Source organism: Sapajus apella, unplaced genomic scaffold, assembly GCF_009761245.1.
Source record: "Sapajus apella isolate SASKATOON/1434 unplaced genomic scaffold, GSC_monkey_1.0 scaffold86, whole genome shotgun sequence".
In the NCBI taxonomy this organism is placed as follows: Eukaryota; Metazoa; Chordata; class Mammalia; order Primates; family Cebidae; genus Sapajus; species Sapajus apella.
Window position 1 is genome coordinate 7,685,388 of NW_022437026.1, and position 16,314 is coordinate 7,701,701.

General features: G+C 52.7%; 1 protein-coding gene and 1 long non-coding RNA gene across 3 annotated transcripts; both read left to right on the forward strand.

Annotated features, from left to right (window-relative positions):
• Window positions 1-609: 609 nt before the first annotated feature.
• On the forward strand, window positions 610-4,504 carry LOC116534271. The gene is made up of 3 exons (XR_004261653.1): window positions 610-869; window positions 2,900-2,995; window positions 4,061-4,504. It is a non-coding gene; the product is annotated as an uncharacterized LOC116534271 (long non-coding RNA).
• A 3,426-nt stretch (window positions 4,505-7,930) lies between these two features.
• Window positions 7,931-15,224, forward strand: LTBR (lymphotoxin beta receptor). 2 transcript variants are annotated; one of them, XM_032254549.1, is made up of 10 exons: window positions 7,931-8,581; window positions 8,712-8,808; window positions 9,148-9,273; window positions 9,357-9,509; window positions 9,906-10,002; window positions 10,184-10,281; window positions 12,228-12,335; window positions 12,605-12,630; window positions 13,775-14,003; window positions 14,332-15,224. In XM_032254549.1, the coding sequence occupies exons 1-10, from the start codon at window positions 8,486-8,488 to the stop codon at window positions 14,595-14,597; spliced, it is 1,296 nt and encodes a 431-aa protein (XP_032110440.1). In that variant the 5' UTR covers window positions 7,931-8,485; the 3' UTR covers window positions 14,598-15,224. The 2 variants fall into 2 exon arrangements, with proteins under 2 accessions (XP_032110440.1, XP_032110441.1); XM_032254550.1 differs by having other exon boundaries at window positions 7,931-8,578.
• The last annotated feature ends 1,090 nt before the right edge of the window (window positions 15,225-16,314 follow it).

Here is a 16,314-nt window from a genome sequence, read left to right on the forward strand (position 1 = left end):
TGCTCGTCTCGGCCTCCCAAAGTGCTAGGATTACAGGCGTGAGCCACCGCGCCCGGCCCTGAATCTTGAAGAGCAAGGAGTTTACCAGGCAAAGGAGAGAAAAAGTGGTACACCAGGCTCAGGGTCCAGCCTGGTCTGTGGCTTCCTCTCTTGTGGCCATCCCTTGCAGTTTCTTAAAGTGAGAGCCGGTGTCAGCCAGGATTCCAAACCAGGTCCCCTTGCTTACCTTCACACCGCTCATGGTACCTCCCCTAGGAAGGGATGGCTGGATTTTTCTTCATTGTCCTGATGAAGAAACTAACTCTTCCCAAGGATAAACCAGTTTTCTGAGGTTACAAAACAAAATAACAACAGAGCTATAAACAATTCAGAATTCTCCCCCTCCTCTGGGGTTGTCTCCTTAGCACTTTTGCCATTTACTTCTGAGACAGACTCATGGGGGATCGGGGCTCCCATGCACCTGGATGTGAAAGCCGGGAAGGCCCCCCTCACTCCCACACAGAGCCCATGGATTCATCCACTCTCTGGGCGCTGGGTTATCTCCTTGGCTCTGTGAAAAGCTCTCTGCACTGTCCCCACTGCCCCAAAGATCCCAGATACCCCCAGAAACTCTGGTGTCCCTTGAGCCAGGCTCTTACATTGGCCATGGTCCTCCCTGCAAACACGGGGCTCAGCGCCCTGGCTGTTTGATCTCAACGGTTCTGAAAAGCACCTCCCTGCCTTTTCTATTTGCTAGCTCGAGCCTGAAATCCAACCACTGGCTTAAGGCAGCATGGCAAACAGTTTTCTTATCAAGGTCTCTGTGAGAAGAATTGCAATGCCTGGTCTGGGCTGAGCCAAAGAGTGGTGACCCTGCCATGTCCTGCCAGGTATGGGAGTGGCAGTGGCCTAGCACTGCAGTATTCTAGACCCGGAGTGGGCTAGGGCAGCTTGGTGTTGTGAGGAAAATAGACATCTGAGACCTGCACTTTGGTCAGAAGTCCATTTTAACGATGCTTCTTTTAAAGTGTACAAATAATCCACAAATATGTTTTGTCACAATACAATTTTCCAGCAATATAGAAGTATATAGAGCAATAAAGCTTCCCTTTGTCCCCTCCTTTCCCTCCCCCGAGGGAAGCCTCCGTAATTTATATATTTGCCTATATCTTTTCGTGTGCCTTTATAAACTTACATGTATTTTTTTTTCTTTGAGATGGAGTCTCGCTCTGTAGCCCAGGCTGGAGTGCAGTGGCACGATCTCAGCTCACTGCAGCCTCCGCCTCCTGGGTCCCGGTTCAAGCAATTCTCCTACTTCAGTCTCCCAAGTAGCTGGGATTACAGGCATGAGTCACCACGCCCAGCTAATTTTTGTATTTTTTAGTAGAGACAGGGTTTCACCATGTTGGCCAGTCTGGTCTTGAACTCCTGACCTCATCATCCACCTGCCTCAGCCTCCCAAAGTGCTGGAATTACAGGCATGAGCCACCACGCCTGGCCAACTTAACATTTATTTTTAAAAAACAAAATATATAGTTCTTTTTTTATAAGAGGCAAATAGAAAAACCAGGGAGGTGCTTTTCAGAACCTCCAGAAGAATAGCGCTGTTTTTCTACAACTTCCATTTTTGCTTTTATTTACTTATTTATTTTAAAGACAGTATCAAGCCGGGCGTGGTGGCTCATGCCTATAATCCCAGCACTTTGGGAGGCTGAGGCAGGTGGATCACCTGAGGTCAGGAGCTCGAGACCAGCCTGGCCAACATGGAGAAACTCTGTCTCTATTGGGAAAAAAAAAAAAAAATGGTTAACTAAAGACAGTATCATGCTGCTGTCCTCCAGCTGGAGGATCATGGCTCACTGCAGCCTCCAGCTCCTGGGCTCAAGTGGTCCTCCTGCCTCAGCCTCCTAAACTGCTGTGATTACAAGTGTAAGCCACCATATTCAGCCCTTATTTTTGCTTTTAAACTATGTGACTTTGAGAAAGGCACTTGACCTCTCTGAGCCTCAGTGGCCTTACCTAAGAAAACGAAAGGGCAAGAAGGGGTGGGTAAGGCAGCCCAGATGGGCACAAAGACTTTTTCCAGCTGACCCTGCATCTAGCCCCCTGCTTCACGCATGAGGGGACTGAGGCCCACAGAAGCAAAGTGACTTGGCCACAGTCATCCAGGAGTTAGGGGTGGGGCCAGATTGAGAACTAGGCGACTCCTTTCGAAGCTCAGTTCTCTTTCTCTGACTTTGAGGGAAGTGCGGTTTTGTTCTATAAGAAGTCAAGGCTGGGCACAGTGGCTCATGCCTGTAATCCCAACACTTTGGGAGGCCAAGGCGGGTGGATCACCTGAGGTCAGGAGTTCAAGTCTAGCCTGGCGAACATGGTGAAACCCTGTCTCTACTAAAAATGCAAAAATTAGCCAGGGAGGCTGAGGCAGGAAAATTGTTTGAACCAAGGAGGTAGAAGTTGCAGTGAGCTGAAATAGCGTGATTGCACTCCAGCCTAGGTGACAGAGCAAGACTCCTTCTAAAAAATCAAAAAAAGAAGTCAAGGGCTTTGTAGACTCTGTCTTGGAAGGACCCCCTGCCTTCCCAGGACCACCCCAGACTCCCCCAGAGCCCCAGCCCTTCCCGTCAACCTAGGGCTGCCTTCCCCTCCCAACACTAGCCATCCTCTAACCCTGTGGCGTGGCCAAAAAATGTGCATGGCTGCAGGGAGAGAAGTGAAACCAGAGGGCTGCTGTGGGATGAGGGTTATGAGAGCGAAGGGTCTTCCTGACTCTTGTTCTTTGCAGACAGGAGGTGACAAAGTCATCGCCCTTCCCTCCCCCCACCGGGGAGAGCCTATCCCTGCACTTACCACTGTTTACTATTATTTATTATTATTATTTACTACTATCCTGATGTATGTGTGTTTGTACCTATGCAAGGAGAGAGACCAGGCGTCTTGACCTTGGCGACCTCAGTGTCTAGTGGTCACTGCTTGCTGACCCACTCTGCGGAAGACAGCAGAACTACCTTCTTGGGTAAGACTCAAGGTTTATCTTTGACAGAGCAGGATATGCTGTGAGAAAGCAGCTGCAAAACTTCAACCATCCTGACTTCCTCTGACAACCCGTTTATTTGTGGGCTATTAATTTATCTAAATTTTCTTCACTTTTTCCTTTTCATTTCTATCCTTTCCAGGATGAGAGTCAGTTACTTAGTTAAATGCAACTCTTTATTCTTACCACTTGGAGCCATTAGCCACTCCACACTGGGCTGCTCACTATGGAAGGCAGCAGTCCTTTTAGCTGCCCTTATGTAATACAGATTTCTCTCTCTCTCTTTCTTTCTTTCTTTCTTTTTTTTTTTTCTTTTTGAGACGGAGTCTTGATCTATTGCCAGGTTGAAGTTCAGTGGCGTGACCTCGGCTCACTGCAACCTCCACCTCCCGGGTTCAAGCAATTCTCCTTCCTCAGCCTCCTAAGTAGCTAGGACTACAGGCACATGTCACCACGCCCAGCTAATTTTTATATTTTTAGTAGAGACGGGGTTTCACCATGTTGGCCAGGATGGTCTCGATCTCTTGACCTTGTGATCCACCCACCTCCACCTCCCAAAGTGCTGGGATTACAGGTGTGAGCCAGTGCGCCCAGCCTCAGATTTGTCTTTCATCTAAAATGATGGACCAGAAAAATGCCACTCTTCCTCTAGTGCCCTGGCAGGTTACTTAGAAGCTCACTATTAGAAGTTTATCACTTTGAGTTAAGACCGGGTTGGCCGGGTGAGGTGGCTCACGCCTATAATCCCAGCACTTTGGGAGGCGAGGTGGGTGGATCATGAGGTCAAGAGATCAAGACCATCCTGGCTAACATGGTAAAACCCCATCTCTACTAAAATACAAAAATTAACCAGGTGTGGTGGTGCTCGCCTGTAGCCCCAGCTACTTGGGAGGCTGAGGCAGGAGAATTGCTTGAACCCAGGAGGCCGAGGTTGCAGTGAGCCGAGATGATGCCACTGCACTCCAGCCTGGCACCTGGTGAAAGAGCAAGACTCTGTCTCAAAAAAAAGACAGGGTTTACCAACCTTGGCATTATTGACATTTTCAGCTGTATCATTCTCTGTGGTGGGACAGGATGATTCTGTCCTATCTACAATTCTGTGCATCGCAGCATGTTTAGCAGCATCCCTGGCTTCCATCTGTTAGATGCCAGTAGCACTTCCTCTTGAGCCTTCATGACCAAAACTATCTCCAAATATTGCCAAGTGACTTCTGGGGGGCAAAGTCACCACTGCTGAAAAGACTGGGTCAAGGCATTGTCACCACTGAAAATGCAAACACTCTGGAGAAGGACGACCCTCAACAGTTATGCACTTCTGGGTGTTTGCCAGACCCTTTCCAAGAGCACTAGTCAGTTAAGAGCAGAGTGGGAAAGAAGAGACAAAGAAAGAGGATTTAGAAGAATCCATTCCTGGCTGGGTGGAGTGACTCACGCACTTTGCACTTTGGGAGGCTGAGGTAGGCGAATGACTTGAGGCCAGGAATTCAAAAACAGCCTGGCCAACATGACGAAACACCATCTCTACTAAAAATACAAAAAGTAACCGGGCCTGTTGGTGCATGCCTGTAGTCCCAGCTACTTAACTGGGGAGGGTGAGTCCAGGAGAATCGCTTGAACCTGGGAGGCGGGGGTTGTAGTGAGCCAAGATTGAACCATTGCACTCCAGCCCCAGCGACAGACTGTGAGACTCTGAAAAAATAAAAAAAGAAGAATCCATTTCCACCAACCCCCTTTCTGGATGCCTCATGGGCCTGCGGGATGAAGGCTCTCTCAGCAGCTCCGTCTGAAGAAGGCCTGGGAGAAGAGCCCCACCCTCATACATCTTCTAGGAGTCCTGGGACACTTGACCTGGATCTGGTGTTGCCCAGTGGAAATCAGCCTCAGGGAGACTGGTGAAGAACACAAAAGGAAAGAAGCAAAGACAATGCCTGCCCACGTGAGCTCATGGATTTCTCACCCCTGTGAGTCTCCCTTTATCTTCCTGGGGAAGGCTGGGATTTATAGTAGCCATTTATTGGTAAGGTTTGTCTTTCATGATCCAGCTGGGAAACAAGAAACACTCTAAGTCTTTCAAACAGCAGGAATTTAAGCCGGGCGCAGTGGGTCATGCCTGTAATCCCAGCGCTTTGGGAGGCCAAGGCGGGCCGATCACTGAGGTCGGGAGTTCGAGACCAGCCTGACCAGCATGGAGAAACCCTGTCTCTACTAAAAAAATACAAAATTAGCTGGGCGTGTTGGTACATGCCTGTAATCCCAGCTACTCGGGAGGCTGAGGCAGGAGACTTGCTTGAACCTGGGAAGTGGAGGTTTCGATGAGCCGAGATTATACCATTGCACTCCAGCCTGGATAACAAGAGTGAAACTCCGTTTCCCCCAACCAAAAAAAAAAAACAAACAAACAGGAATTTAGCACAGGAAACTAACTGGTACATAGGTGATGGAAGCACTATGGGAGGCAGCTCAGAAAACAGCAAAGCAGGAAGCAGCTACCATCTCTAGGCCTGGAAAGATGGCAAGGTGATGGAGTGATCAAAGACCAGGAAGCCTTTGGAGCCATGTGGCAGGAACTAAATAGTGTGGAACTTGTAGGAGATGGGATTCAGGTAGGAGGGAAGGGAGGAAGGCAACCAACTGCAGGTGAAGCCAGAAAGCAGAGAGAGGAGGAATAGCTGGCTGCTTCTCTCCTCCCACCCACCTCCATCTCACAGGTCTGCAAGCGAACCAGTGGCTGACTGGCACAATAAAGAGGCGCACAGAGATAAAGTGATGTGGCCAAAATCAAAACCCAGATTTCAGGGCTCTTTCCTTAGGGGGTAGAGAGTCCCTGAGGGCTGAAGTGCCAGCTTGGGGCTGGCAGCGGAAAGAAGGAGACACTCCAGCCAGCTGGGGTTAAAAGGGGTCTGACATAGTGGTTATCTGTGAAGCAGGAAGCTTTGACTGGGAAGGGCACGCAGCGACCTTCTGTAGTACAAGAAACGTTCTGGAACAGTTAGGGGATATGCAAGAATACACAAAAGTGAAAATTCTCTGAGCCATATCTGTAAGATCAGTATGCTTTATGTGCTTCATTGTATTATATGTTATACCTTGATTTAAAGGCAGGGTCTCAGCACTGTAAGACAGGGTGGGGAAAAAAGAAAAAGAAAAGGAGTCCCTGTCTTCTAGAGTAAAATCCTAAAATATTTTCTTTATTTTTTTTTTTTGAGGCAGAGTTTTGCTCTTGTTGCCCAGGCTGGAGTGCAATGGTGTAATCTTGGCTCACTGCATTCTCCATCTTCCGGGTTCAAGTGATTCTCCTGCCTCAGCTTCCCGAGTAGCTGGGATCACAGGCATGCACCACCACACCCAGCTAATTTTGTATTTTTAGTAGAGCTGGGGTTTCACCATCTTGCCCAGGCTGGTCTTGAACTCCCGACCTCAGGTGATCTGCCCCCCTCAGCCTCCCAAAGGGCTGGGATTACAGGTGTGAGCCACCTCTCCCGGCAATCCTGAGATATTTTCAGATGAAATGATACAATGTCTGGGATTTACTTCAAAATAATCGTGAGGGATTAGACGAGTGTGTATGTTGGTGGGGGAGGGGGTATACAGAATAAATGAAACTGACCGTGAGTGGAAGCTAGGTAGGGAGTATATGGGAGACTTCCAATCTTAGTTTTTTTCTTTTGGTATATTATCTTGGGTGTGAAATTTCCACAGTAAAAAGCAAAAATAAGAGAGAGATAAAAGGACCTAGGGTCACCACACACACATTCCTTTACGCATGTACGAGCTCAGTGGGGAGTCTCATCCAGCCCCCAGCACTAGGGATCTGGAAGGAGCAGCAGCCCCACGATGCTCCGATCCTCCTGCCCTTTCCGGCCATCCATGGTTCATCTGTGCAGCGAGCTGCCTGCACCAGGTGAGGGGAGAGAGCCTCACCAAGTGAAATGCCTACCGCCTGGGCAGGTCCTTTCACCCTTTTGTGATCTCTCCTCCCCATGCACACTTCCCATTACCTGCACCAAGAGCCTGCCCAGACATCAGACCCAAAATTAGACAGACCAGTGTAAGGATGAGTGCTGAACTGAGTCCTTCAGGGAGGGAGATGGTGCCCAAGTGACCTATCTCAAGAGAATTTAGCCCCTCATTCCAAGGGAGACACCCCTGAGCCACAAGGAGGTGGCAGGACGGCTGGAATGAGCTGGGACCTAGACATCAGGGGACTCAGATTGTAGCTGGCTCTGCTGTGGACTGGCTCTGTGATGTGGCCATCACCTGTTTATTCCATAAATACGTATTGGGCACATGGTATGTGCCAGACTCTGCTATGCACGGGGAACATAGCCTTGAAGATTCAGTCTGGGCCACTGCGGCACTCACAGCCTGGTGGGAGGCAGACAAGACAACAAGGTACAGAAAGAGGGCAGCCTTCACGGGGACTGCGTAACCTAGGGCAGAGGATGCCCCCCAGAGCCTCGGTGAAGCCTCAAGGACAGGTGGGAGTTAGGAAGACAGAAACTTGGGGACCAGAGAGCCACGTGTAAAAGGAGGGAGCTGCAAGTAGCTCCATGGGTGGGTGGGCTGCTAAGAGGTGAGGGAGATGAGGGGAAGAAAGGAGACAGGAACCAGACGAGGCTACCCTGGAATCCCGGTCCCCTTATGTGTCACCCTTGGCCTCCCTCTCCATGCTAAAGGGGAGAGGGCTGGACTCGGTGGGCTCCCAGCTCTGGACAAAGAGCAGGGCTGGGTACACCGCTCTCAAGGGTCTCCTAGGTGACCTGTGCCTACTCCTGTGTGGACTGGGCTGGGTGGGCAGTGTAGGGGGCTGGCTGACTTGCTAGTCCCTTGTAATTTGTCTGAAAAAGTCCCACAGCAGGGCAGGAACCCGGACGTCTGCCAGCCCCAGCCGGTTCTCCTGGGCCTCAGCCTGGCAGTCCCTGTGCCCTGCCCTCTCCATGCCTGTCCTGCCGTGGCCCCAGCCCCTCACTGTCCAGATCCCACACCCAGCTGTCCCCTGTGCACTCTGGAACTCGCGAGGCTTGTCCAAGGGCTGACCCCGGGACTCGCCGCCCGTCCCTCCTGGGCCTGGGCTGTCCGCAGCCGGCTCTCGGATCGGGCTTCCTAAGAAGGGAGGAGGCCGGTTCCGGCCCCGCGGCCCTCACGTGCTTTCCCGGCCACCCCTCCCGCCCTGCATCGAGGCAGACAAGCCTGTTCCTCTTCCCTTGGCTGCGATTGCGACAGGGCGGCCCGGCTCCCAGCGCTCCCTGTCCCCGCCCCGCAGCCAGCTTGCTGCACTCCCACTTCCTGAGCTCCGCCGTGGGAGCCCTGGAGGCCCGGCCTGGCCGCTCCCGGCCCCGGGGGGCACATCGGCCCTGAGTCCGGTCCCAGGCTCTGGGCTCCGGCCGCTGCCGCCACCGCTGCCCAGGGCGTCGGGCCTCCTGCCTTCCTCCCAGGCCCCCTCGCTGCTGGCCGGCTGGCCGAGTGGCCGCCATGCGCCTGCCTTGGGCCACCTCTGCCCGCGGCCTGGCCTGGGGGCCTCTGGTGCTGGGCCTCGCTGGGCTCCTGGCAGCATCCCAGCCCCAGGTGGTGAGGAAGGGGACCTGGCAGGGGTGGGAGAGGGTGGGGAAGAGGGGCCTGGGCAGCCCTCGCTTCATTCCCTCTGCCCTCCCGAGCTGACCCCTAGCTTTCCTCCCCTCTTCTCCATCTCCCTCTGAAGGTGCCTCCGTACGAGTCGGAGAACCAGACCTGCAGGGACCAGGAAAAGGAATACTACGAGCTCAGGCACCGCATCTGCTGCTCCCGCTGCCCGCCAGGTGAGAGGCAGTGGCCGGACAGAGCAGGGCCTCGGAGGCGGGTCACGGGGGTGGGGGGTGGCTCCAGCCCCCTTGTGGCCTCAGCGGGAGGATGAGCACTGTCCCCCCAGGAAAAATGGCTGCTGGAGATGAGCGTGGGAAACCCTGGACATCACCTGCAGGAGCTGGGACTGGCCCTCCCCACTGGGCCTCTAACCTCTCTGAGAGGGAGCCAGAGGGCCACAGGCAGGGTGATGGGAGGCCAGAGAAGCCGAGGGACAGGCCGGGGTCACCCACAGGCAGCGGAGGTGAGGGTGCAGCCCTGCCTCCTGAGGCTCCACTGCCCCGCTCACATTCTAGGCACCTATGTCTCAGCTAAATGCAGCCGCAGCCGCGACACGGTTTGTGCCACATGTGCTGAAAATTCCTACAATGAGTACTGGAACTACCTGACCATCTGCCAGCTGTGCCGCCCCTGTGACCCAGGTGAGTGACGATGTGCCTGGGGGAGGGGAGGCTGGGTCCCCTGGATCTCAGCCCCTCCCTGAGCCCTCCCGTCTCCCCACCAGTGATGGGTCTCGAGGAGACTGCCCCCTGCACAAGCAAACGGAAGACCCAGTGCCGCTGCCAGCCGGGAATGTTCTGCGCTGCCGAGGCCTCCGAGTGTACGCACTGCGAGCGACTTTCTGACTGCCCGCCTGGCACTGAAGCTGAGCTCAAAGGTCAGAGGTCCCTGAGGGCTGGATGTGAAAAGGAGGCTGGGTGCCAGGGATCTCGAGTAGGAGCAGGGAACATGGTACCGTGTCCACGGCAACCGCGTAGGTAGTTCTCCTGGGCTTAAAATTCCTCTTCTCATTCCATGCAGAGGATCACAGAAGGGGTCTGGAGGGACTGGAACTGGGGCAGGTGCAAGGGGCACAAGAGGGGGTTCCTCTCAGCACTGGGAAGTTTGGGCAAAGTGGTAGGCAGCAAAGCGGAGCTTGGGAAAGGTGAGAGCTACGGAATGGGGCAGATGGGCAAGGAGGAGGCCATCATGGGGCTTAAAGGAAATTCACAGTGGGCAAAGGGCTCCTCCCTTTTGCCCATTCACCCTGGCTGGCCCGCCTTTCTCTTGCCAGATGAAGTTGGTAACAGTAACAACCACTGCATCCCCTGCAAGGCAGGGCACTTCCAGAACATCTCCTCGCCCAGTGCCCGCTGCCAGCCCCACACCAGGTGAGTGCGCCCCTACCTGTGCCCCTCCCACCCTCTGAGAAGCCTCAGCTGCTAACAGTCCTCACCCCCCATCCTTGACACCGTGTGCTCCACTCTCCACTTCCAGCTCCGCATGCCGGTTGGAGTCTGGGCACTGGTGGGCCAGAGCATGAAAAGGTCATCATCTCTTTTTCCTCTGCAGGTGTGAGGACCAAGGTCTGGTGGAGACAGCTCCAGGCACTGCCCAATCCGACACAAGCTGCAGAAATCCATTAGAGCCACTGCCCCCAGAGGTGCCAGGTGAGGGACCAGGGGTGAGGGGCACAGGGAGGTGCCTGGGAACATGCCTTAATGCCCCACTTAAAAAAAAAATGGGGAAAAGAGGAACCCTTCCCTCCCAGACCTGGGGCAAGAAGAAAAGTTCCTTACGGAAAAAATTGGAGTACCCCTAGGCTAGTTTACTTACACACACACACACACACACACACACACACACACACACACACAATTTTAAAGTTATATATACTGTAATACGATGTCAACGAACATATCCCACACTGAAATGTAATGATAACCATTATTGTCAACATTCTGGGCATGTCAGCATCATGCACTCCATTTCCTAGACCAAATGCCTCTTCAGTAGACTATATACTATTATCATTAGACAGAAGATTCCCATTTGACTCTTTCTTGACTTTTTCCTGTGGATTGGTTGGCTTGCTAGCCTAGTAGATGACTCCAGGTTGTTTCTAAGGACTGTAACATCACTCATTGGCAGAAGGTTTGCTGTGTGTGTGTCGGGCACCCAGTCACCACTTTACATTCACTAACTCATTTCATCTTCTTAATGATGCTATGAAGTAGATTCTGTTATTATCCTCATGGACTGAAGGAAGAAACAGACTCAAAGAGGTTAAGTGACATACCCAAGATCACCCACCCAGGCGGTCATTGGTGTTACTAGAACTTGCACTCAGGTTTTCTTACTCCAGAGCCCATGTCAGAATTGCATGTGCTATCGAAAATGAGAAACTTCAGGTGAGCAAAACTGAAACTCCCCTCCAGAACCGCCACCTAGAATACCCACTCTTTACATCGTGGCCTCTATCCTCCCAGACATTTTCCTATGCATGATTATCATACTGGGTTTTGTTGTTGTTGTTTATTAAAAGTAGAGTAATTTTAATATTTTGTAACCTGATTGTTTTCATTCCACAATATAAGTATTTTTCCATGCCCTGTTAATTTTTAACTATGTATCAAATACGACTGGCATTTTAGAGCTGGAATTTTGGAGAGTATGTAAGCTCACCTCTTCTTATGTATAAGAAACTGATGCTCAAAGAAACGAATGACTTAAAAGTCGCACGGCTGGCAGGAAACCATGGTCCAGACTCCCAGTCCAATTTCTCCCCAGGCCTCCCATTCCACATTCCCTTAGGCTACAGAGCTGCATGAATCAGAAGGGGCAAAATGGCCGGAATACAAATGTCCAAGTCCTCCCACGCTGGCCCAGGTATAGCTGATGGCCACCGGAGACTCCATGCTATTGCTGGCAGCACTGACACCCAGAGAAAGAGCAATTACCCACTGCCATGGATCAAAGCTGGAGAAGCTGAACCCCAGCCTCTCTTTTCTTCTCCCCCCAGAACCTGCCCTGAGCAAGGGGTGGAAAACTTGCAAACCCTGCTCTCTCAGGAGACCACAGACAGTTCAGAAGCAAGGCTCCCCACTCTCTCACCCCTGTAAACACCCCCACAGGTACAGCAGGGCAACCCTAGCCCCTCTACAGCGGCCCCTCTATGCAATGGCTGAGGCCACAGAAATGTGGCTCTACCCTGTGTCTGTTTACAACTCCAAGCCCTGCCCTTCCCTACTGTCTCCCAGTCCCACTCCCAGACCTTGAAAATCAACTGCCCAAGCTCCCATCCCACATGCACAAGCCTGCTCAATCTTGGTCTCTGAGCAGGAGGGCACCAGCACCACCCCCAAATAGGTCCATCCATGATACAGTCTCTCCCGACTGCCAAGAGGTCCCCAAGTCTGACTTGGTTCCCCTTCTCTGTAACCCAAGGGAAGTTTCTCTCATTCTGCCCTTAGGAGCTGCAGTGTGGCTAGAAGGAAAAGAGCTGCTCCCTTTTCTCTGTCTGGGTTGCGCAGGGATCTGGAAAGCTCCTCCTTCTCCTCCTCCCCTCTGCCCTTCTGGGGGCTGTCATCACCCCTCCTGTCTGCTTTCCTGGCAGGAACCATGCTGATGCTGGCCATCCTGCTGCCGCTGGCTTTCTTTCTGGTCCTCGCCATCGTCTTCGCCTGCATCTGGAAGAGTCACCCTTCTCTCTGCAGGAAACTGGGTAGGAAGGGGTTGTATGCAGTGGATGGGGTGGCGGTGGGAACCCGAGGGAGGAATATTCAACTTCCCCAGTGCAGCCCTCCACACCCTCGAGACTCCCAATGCCCACCCTCAACATAGACATCCTTATCTCCATCCAGCTGCTTATTCTGAGGCTGGAGATGAGAGTGACAGTGGTCAAGTTGCTGCACATTGGGTGGGGCGTGGAGGCTGAAAGGCTAGGTCTCAGGCCTGCCAGAGAGCCGACACCCATTTTGTTCTCCATTGCAGGGTCGCTGCTCAAGAGGCATCCCGAGGTAATGGCGGGGCTGAGAAGGCAGCAAGGAGGGGAAGAGGTGATGAGGGACAAGGTGGGAGCAGACAGGAAAAGAGTGTACAGGCTGACTCCCACTCATTCATCCATTCAGCTGATGATTTACTGAACATGCCATGTGCCAGGCACTGCCCTACACGCTATGGGTACAGCAGTGAGCGAAACATAGTGCCTTCTTTCCTGGAGTTGACATACCGATGGAGCGAGAATAAAGTTAAATATATATCGGGGGTATAATTGCTAAATAAAGCAGGGAAGGAGCCAGTGAGTGACAGTGGCAAAGGATGGGGGCATTTTAGACCAAGTGGACAGTGAAGGCCTCTCTGAGAAGGTGATATTTGAGCAGAGAGCTGAAGACGCGAGGAGCCAGCCATGGGGCTATCTGGGGGGGACGTCCTCCAGGAAGAAGGAGCATCGAGGGCAAAGACCCTGAGGCAGGGGGTGTGGGGAGGAACAGAGGCACACCATGAGTTGCCAAAGCACAGAGTAGGGTATGGGAACTAAAGAAAGATGAGCCAGCCTGGGCAACACAGCCAGACCCCATCTCTACCCAAAATGTTGTTTCAAGTTTTAGCCAGCAGGGCCAGGCGCAGAGGCTCACGCCTGTAATCCCAACACTTTGGGAGGCTGAGGCAAGCGGATCTCCTGAGGTCAGGAGTTCCAGACCAGCCTGGCCAACATGGTGGAACCGTTTTTAGTATGTCTATTAAAAATACAAAAATTAGCCAGGCATGGTGGCGCGCGCCTGTAGTCCCAGCTACTCAGGAGGCTGAGGCAGGAGAATTGCTTGAACCTGGGAGGTGGAGGTTGCAGGGAGCCAAGATCACACCACTGCACTCCGGCCTGAGCAAAAGAGTGAGACTGTCTCAAAAAAAAAGAAAGTTAACCCGCGGTCCCAGCTACTTAGGAGGCTGAGACTGGAGGATCATTTGAGTCCCAGAGTCCGTGAGCCTGCAGTGAGCTATGATCACACCACTGCACTCCAGCCTGGCCAACAGAGCCAGACCCTTTCAAGAAAGAATGAAAGAAAGAGAGAGGGAGGGAGGGAGGAGAGAAAAAGAAAAAGAGAGGGTGGGTCTGGGGCCCTCGTCATTGTCATTGTTTGGGTCCCCGTCTGTCTCCTGCAGGGAGAGGGGTCCAATCCTGCAGCTGGAAGCTGGGAGCCTCCGAAGGCCAATCTACACTCCCTTGACCTGGAACAGCCACTGCTGCCCAACTCTGGAGACGTCTCCCCAGTCTCCACTGGGCTCCCCACAAACCCAGCTTTGGAGGAAGGGATGCTGCAGCAGCAGAGTCCTCTGGGTCAGATCAGGGAGCCACAGGTGGAACCTGGGGAGCAGGGCCAGGTGCCCCATGGTGAGGCTGGGGCAGGGAGAAGAGACTGTGGGGAGGGCTGGGGAGGGAGGGATGGCTGGGAGAGAGACACTGTGGGCCAGATGAAATAAAAAGGGACAGGGACAGAGACTCCACTGCCAGCCAGTGTCACAGCTAGAGAAGAAGGAAGAGACTGGAAAACCCAGAAACAGAGAAATGAACACAGAGCTCAAGAAACCAGCCGCAAGCAGGAGAGGGGCTGGCCGGGTTTTGGGGGGGCAGGGAAGGTGAGAAGAAAAGGAGAATTCAAGAAGCAGCGGGCCTGAATCAGGGGCCTTCGTTCCTCAACGCTCTGCCTCCCTTCCCACAGGTACCAACGGCATTCATGTCACCGGCGGGTCTATGACAATCACTGGCAACATCTACATCTACAATGGACCAGTACTGGGGGGACCACCGGGCCCTGGAGATCCCCCAGCTACCCCAGAACCTCCATACCCCATTCCCGAAGAGGGGGACCCTGGCCCTCCCTGGCTCTCTACACCCTCACAGGAAGACGGCAAGGCTTGGCACCTGGCAGAGACGGAGCACTGTGACGCCATACCCTCTAACAGTCACCCAATTTGTCATCCGTGACTGATGATGTCTGGGAAAAGGCAGAAGAAGAGAGGCACAAGGGCACCTTCTCCCCTGAGGCCGCCCTACCCACATGGGATTCACAGGGGGCCTGGGTAGGGCCTGGGGAGGCAGAGTCCTAAGGGACTGAGGCTCAGACACCTCTGAGAGCAGGTGGGCACTGGCTGGATACCGTGCCCTCCACAGGACTCTCCCTACTGCCTGAGCAAACTTGAGGCCTCCTGGCAGGCCCACCCACCCACCGGGGCTGCTCAGCCTCAGGCACGGACAGGGCACAGGATGCCAACTGCTGCCCACCATGGCATGCTGCAACGGAGCACGGCACCAAGGGAGCCGCCACGCGGTCACTTGCAAGGACGTCACTGGGCCCTCTAAAGGATTCGTGGTGCTCATCCCAAAGTTTCAGAGGCCCTTTGGGGTTCCACACTTCACATGGACTGAGGTAGACCCTGCATGATGAAATTATAGGGAGGATCTCCTTCCCCCCATCCTAGAGGAGAGGAAAGGGAGTTGCTAACAACGGATTGGGCAGGACTGCTAGGTATGGGGAAGAGTTTTGGAAGGGGAGGAAAACGGCGAGTGTATTTATGTTGTAACCACATGCAAATAAAGAGAATGGGACCCGGACCCAGATGATTGATTTTCTTGGGATTTATACAGAAATACTATTCCATGGGGACAATCTCAAAGACAAAGGTCAAGACACTAAAATATAATCCCATAAAGGTATTTCAGTGAGGAACTGGTGGGTGTAGTCCAATAAGAACAGTGTTAGTCAGTGATGGTTGACAACGTGCCAGGCAGTGCACTCAATGCTTTATCATACTAACTTATTGAATCCTTGCAATAACCTCATGAGGTAGATACGATTCCCATTTAACAAATGAGGAAACTGAGGCACGGAGAGGTAACTTTCCCAATTCAGCTGCAAATGCAAAGCTGGGATTTGCACCCAGTTAGCCTGGCTTTTAGAGGTCTCTTGGGTTAAAAAACAAAACAAAACAAAAAACACTTCATATGCCGCGCCCTTCCAGAATTTCTCTGAATGGGTAGAATGGTCTGGCCCTCTCAGATCATCAGATCTCTTCATGTTCCACAGGTGTTACGTCTCAGTCAACTCTCAAACATCTAGCCTCATGCAAAGTGAAAAATATTCTCCAAGGTTGGTTGAAAGGAAAGGTGTGCACTTTTTTTTTTTTTTGGAGACAGAGTCTCATTCTGTTGCCCAGGCTGTGGTGCAGCGGTACTATCACAGGTCATGGCAACTTTGAACTCCTGGCTCAAGGGGTCCTCCTGCCTCAGCCTCCCAAGTAGCTGGGGCTATACATGTGTACCATGACACCCGGCTAATTTTATTTTATTTTATTTTATTGAGATGGAGTTTCACTCTTGTTGCCCAGGCTGGAGTGCAATGGTGTGATCTCGGCTCACCGCAACCTCCACCTCCTGGGCTCAAGCGATTCTCCTGCCTCAGCCTCCCAAGTAGCTGGGATTACAGGCATGTGACACCATGCCCGCCTAATTTTGTATTTTTTTTAGTAGAGACGGGTTTTCTCCATGTTGGTCAGACTAGTCTCGGACTCCTGACCTCAGGTGATCTGCCCGCCTCGGCCTCCCAAAGTGCTGGGATTACAGGTATGAGCCACTGCGCCCGGCCTTATTTTTTTGTATTTTTAGTAATGATGAGGTCTCCCTGTGTTGCCCAGGCTGGTCTTGA

Bases quoted from the DNA above. Each gene is read 5' to 3' on its own strand.
- LTBR (XM_032254549.1), top strand. From the start codon at position 8,486: ATGCGCCTGCCTTGGGCCACCTCTGCCCGCGGCCTGGCCTGGGGGCCT. The intron at 9,510-9,905 runs GTCAGAGGTCCC...TTCTCTTGCCAG, and splicing joins CACTGAAGCTGAGCTCAAAG to ATGAAGTTGGTAACAGTAAC. The intron at 12,336-12,604 runs GTAGGAAGGGGT...TCTCCATTGCAG, and splicing joins TTCTCTCTGCAGGAAACTGG to GGTCGCTGCTCAAGAGGCAT.